At 40.7% G+C, this 2,500-nt stretch overlaps 1 protein-coding gene across 3 annotated transcripts in view; it reads right to left on the reverse strand.

Annotated features, from left to right (window-relative positions):
• Positions 1 to 2,500, reverse strand: part of LOC138033756 (adhesion G protein-coupled receptor L4-like) — a 207,703-nt gene that overhangs the window by 8,129 nt on the left and 197,074 nt on the right. For all 3 annotated transcript variants that reach the window (XM_068881566.1, XM_068881564.1, XM_068881567.1), the window contains exons 16-17: positions 1,762 to 1,828; positions 105 to 187 (exon numbers count right to left, since the gene is read on the reverse strand). In XM_068881566.1, coding sequence (XP_068737667.1) covers positions 105 to 187; positions 1,762 to 1,828 — 150 coding nt within the window. The remainder of the gene's footprint in view (positions 1 to 104; positions 188 to 1,761; positions 1,829 to 2,500) is intronic.

Genomic DNA, 2,500 nt, shown 5'->3' on the forward strand with positions numbered 1-2,500 from the left:
TCTCCATTTTTTACACCTAAAATCTCCGTTATTAGAATGTTTGTTTCTAACTTAAATTTAACTTAAAGCCTGGAGATCAGATGAATCACATATTTTGGATTTACCTCAGTTGTTCTGCATTGTTGTCCTTCACTTGCTCAATTGAAGTCATTTCCTTGATAACGCGCGCCAAAATCGCCACGTTTACCTGAAAAAGTAAAAAAAAGAGAAAAAAGAGGTAATTTTGATGTTTTTCAAAGTGAGGATAATCCGGTGTAGTCTTCATCTGATCGCCATTAAGGCCGAGCGGCCAAACGGCCTCAACAGGTTTACTTCAACAACCCGGCGTTTGATTTTGTTGAACGCTGTTGAACGATGTTGACCGCCGGGCTGGCAAACGTTTTCAACACATCATCAACATTTAATTGAACGAACAAACCTTCACCAGAGGCCTGGTATTCAGCCTGCAGTTGTTGCCATGGATACGGACATGGATACGTCGCTGAGAGACCGATTAGTGATTAGTGCGCACGCGCATACCGAACAACGTTGAAAGAGGAATGTTGAATGGCTGTTGAAACAAAGTTCAATTTAAACATCGATTCAACTTCGATTGAACATGTTTCAACGCGATTGAAAGGGGATGGCAAACGGTTTCGACATATCTAACGGATGCTGAAGCCGTTTGCTCTGGCTTTTAGGGAGATTTAGCAACGCTCTGGGCCCACACAAGGACAGAGAAAAACTCTGACCAGGGTGGGAATTGAACCCACGACCTTCGGGTTAGATTTCCGCCGCTCTACCGACTGAGCTACAAGGTCAGACGGGAGCAGGCCGTGGGAACTGAAGATGTTAAAGTCACAGCAATTAACATGTACAAGTACAAGGAAAGGTTACGTTTATACAAACGTTGGCCGTGCACGTGTAGCACTTATATTTTGAACGGAATTAACTGAAGAGCGTGTAATTTACTTGTATATTTTAACTCGCACTTGAAAATGACCACCGGAAGGTCGAAACGTCGTAACTTTTTATCTTTAGTTTTTATCATAAAATCAAAGTTTAAAACATGAGAGAACAAAGTTTATAGGTTTTCAATGACAAAATTTTAACAATTCCAGGAGCTCAAAACCTGACACGTGCAACCAGGAGTTTGTCAAAACAGTTTAACAGACTAAGCTAGTCAGTTTTTCGACGAGTTCGAAAAGAAAACAGCGTCTTCTCTAACGCAGTTTTAAATTTAGACGTTTTTTGATGAGGTCGAAACCTTATAGAAAAAAAAAAATGTTTGGAAGAGTTTACACGAAAGCCCCACGATACTTCAAGTGTTAACGTCATACTTATTTGGATCCCATGCCATATGGTGTGTAATACACCATTTCCGAGTTCATGTCTACCTCCCCTGGAAAGCGAGTCTAAGTGCGAAATTTTTTTGATGGTAATTAGTTCTCCTTTACCTACATGAATGAAAACTAATTTTCATAAGAAAAACTTCGCACTTAGACTCGTTTTGAGGAGAGGAGGCAGATATGAAATCGGAATTAAACTGCCTATTGTAAAGCTGCAGGTCAACACCACCCAACTCAGTACCTTCTATTTTTGTATAACATGTACTACAGGCAACCCAGTTTACGCTCGAGGAGCGTCTAGTTTTATGAATAGTGTTTGCCGCAGACGAGGAAGAATCGTATTTTGCCTAGCTGAATGCTTAGGTATAATTTCACATTCCCAGTAAAAATATAAGCACATATTCATGATCATTTAGGCACGATTCCAGCTCACCACTTCAATGAAAACGAAGAATGAGACAAATATCCATATCAGACCACTGGAAGAAGACATCCAGCAACTAAAACAACAACAACCACTTAAAACAAAAACAAGTAAAAGTCGGACGTGTAAATCGCCCTCTAAATGACTGATTTTACAGGGTAAGGAGCTTATAAAGGGGGTAGCCTCTATCTCCCATACTTGGCCTGGGAGTCAACCCTTATAGAACGATTCCCTTAAGAGATTTAGCACGCCCACTGTTGTAAAAGCCAATCAAAACAAAGCTATCTCAGCGTCAAGGAAAATATGATTCTTCTTGCCGGAAAAACCCGTTCCTAAAAATAAATTTACTCGGGAAAGGGTCGACTCAAGGAATAAGTGGAGATAGAGGTTTCCCTTTATGATCTCCTGAAAGGGTGTACTCATTTCGTTCATGGCCCATTACAGAAGTCGAACATTACTAGTACTGAGCTATAAGAGATTCGAGGATGCCAGGTCAGGAAACTATCGAAGCATTTCCATAACGCTGTCTCACATTGACACGGTTTTATGACTTCGAAACCGCGTCAAAATCGATGCGCCAGAAAATCCAAGTCGTGATGGTATAAGCGAGAGCTGCACTACGTGCTAAATTGAACAATGCTAATTTCGCTCCAAAATACTAACCGTATTCAAATCGATGCGATTTCGCTGTTTACACGACAGATGAAACCGCATCGGTTTGAAAACTTTTGGTAGCGGTTTCAAATCG

The sequence above is a fragment of the Montipora capricornis genome, chromosome 14 (assembly GCF_036669925.1).
Source record: "Montipora capricornis isolate CH-2021 chromosome 14, ASM3666992v2, whole genome shotgun sequence".
Taxonomy (NCBI): Eukaryota; Metazoa; Cnidaria; class Anthozoa; order Scleractinia; family Acroporidae; genus Montipora; species Montipora capricornis.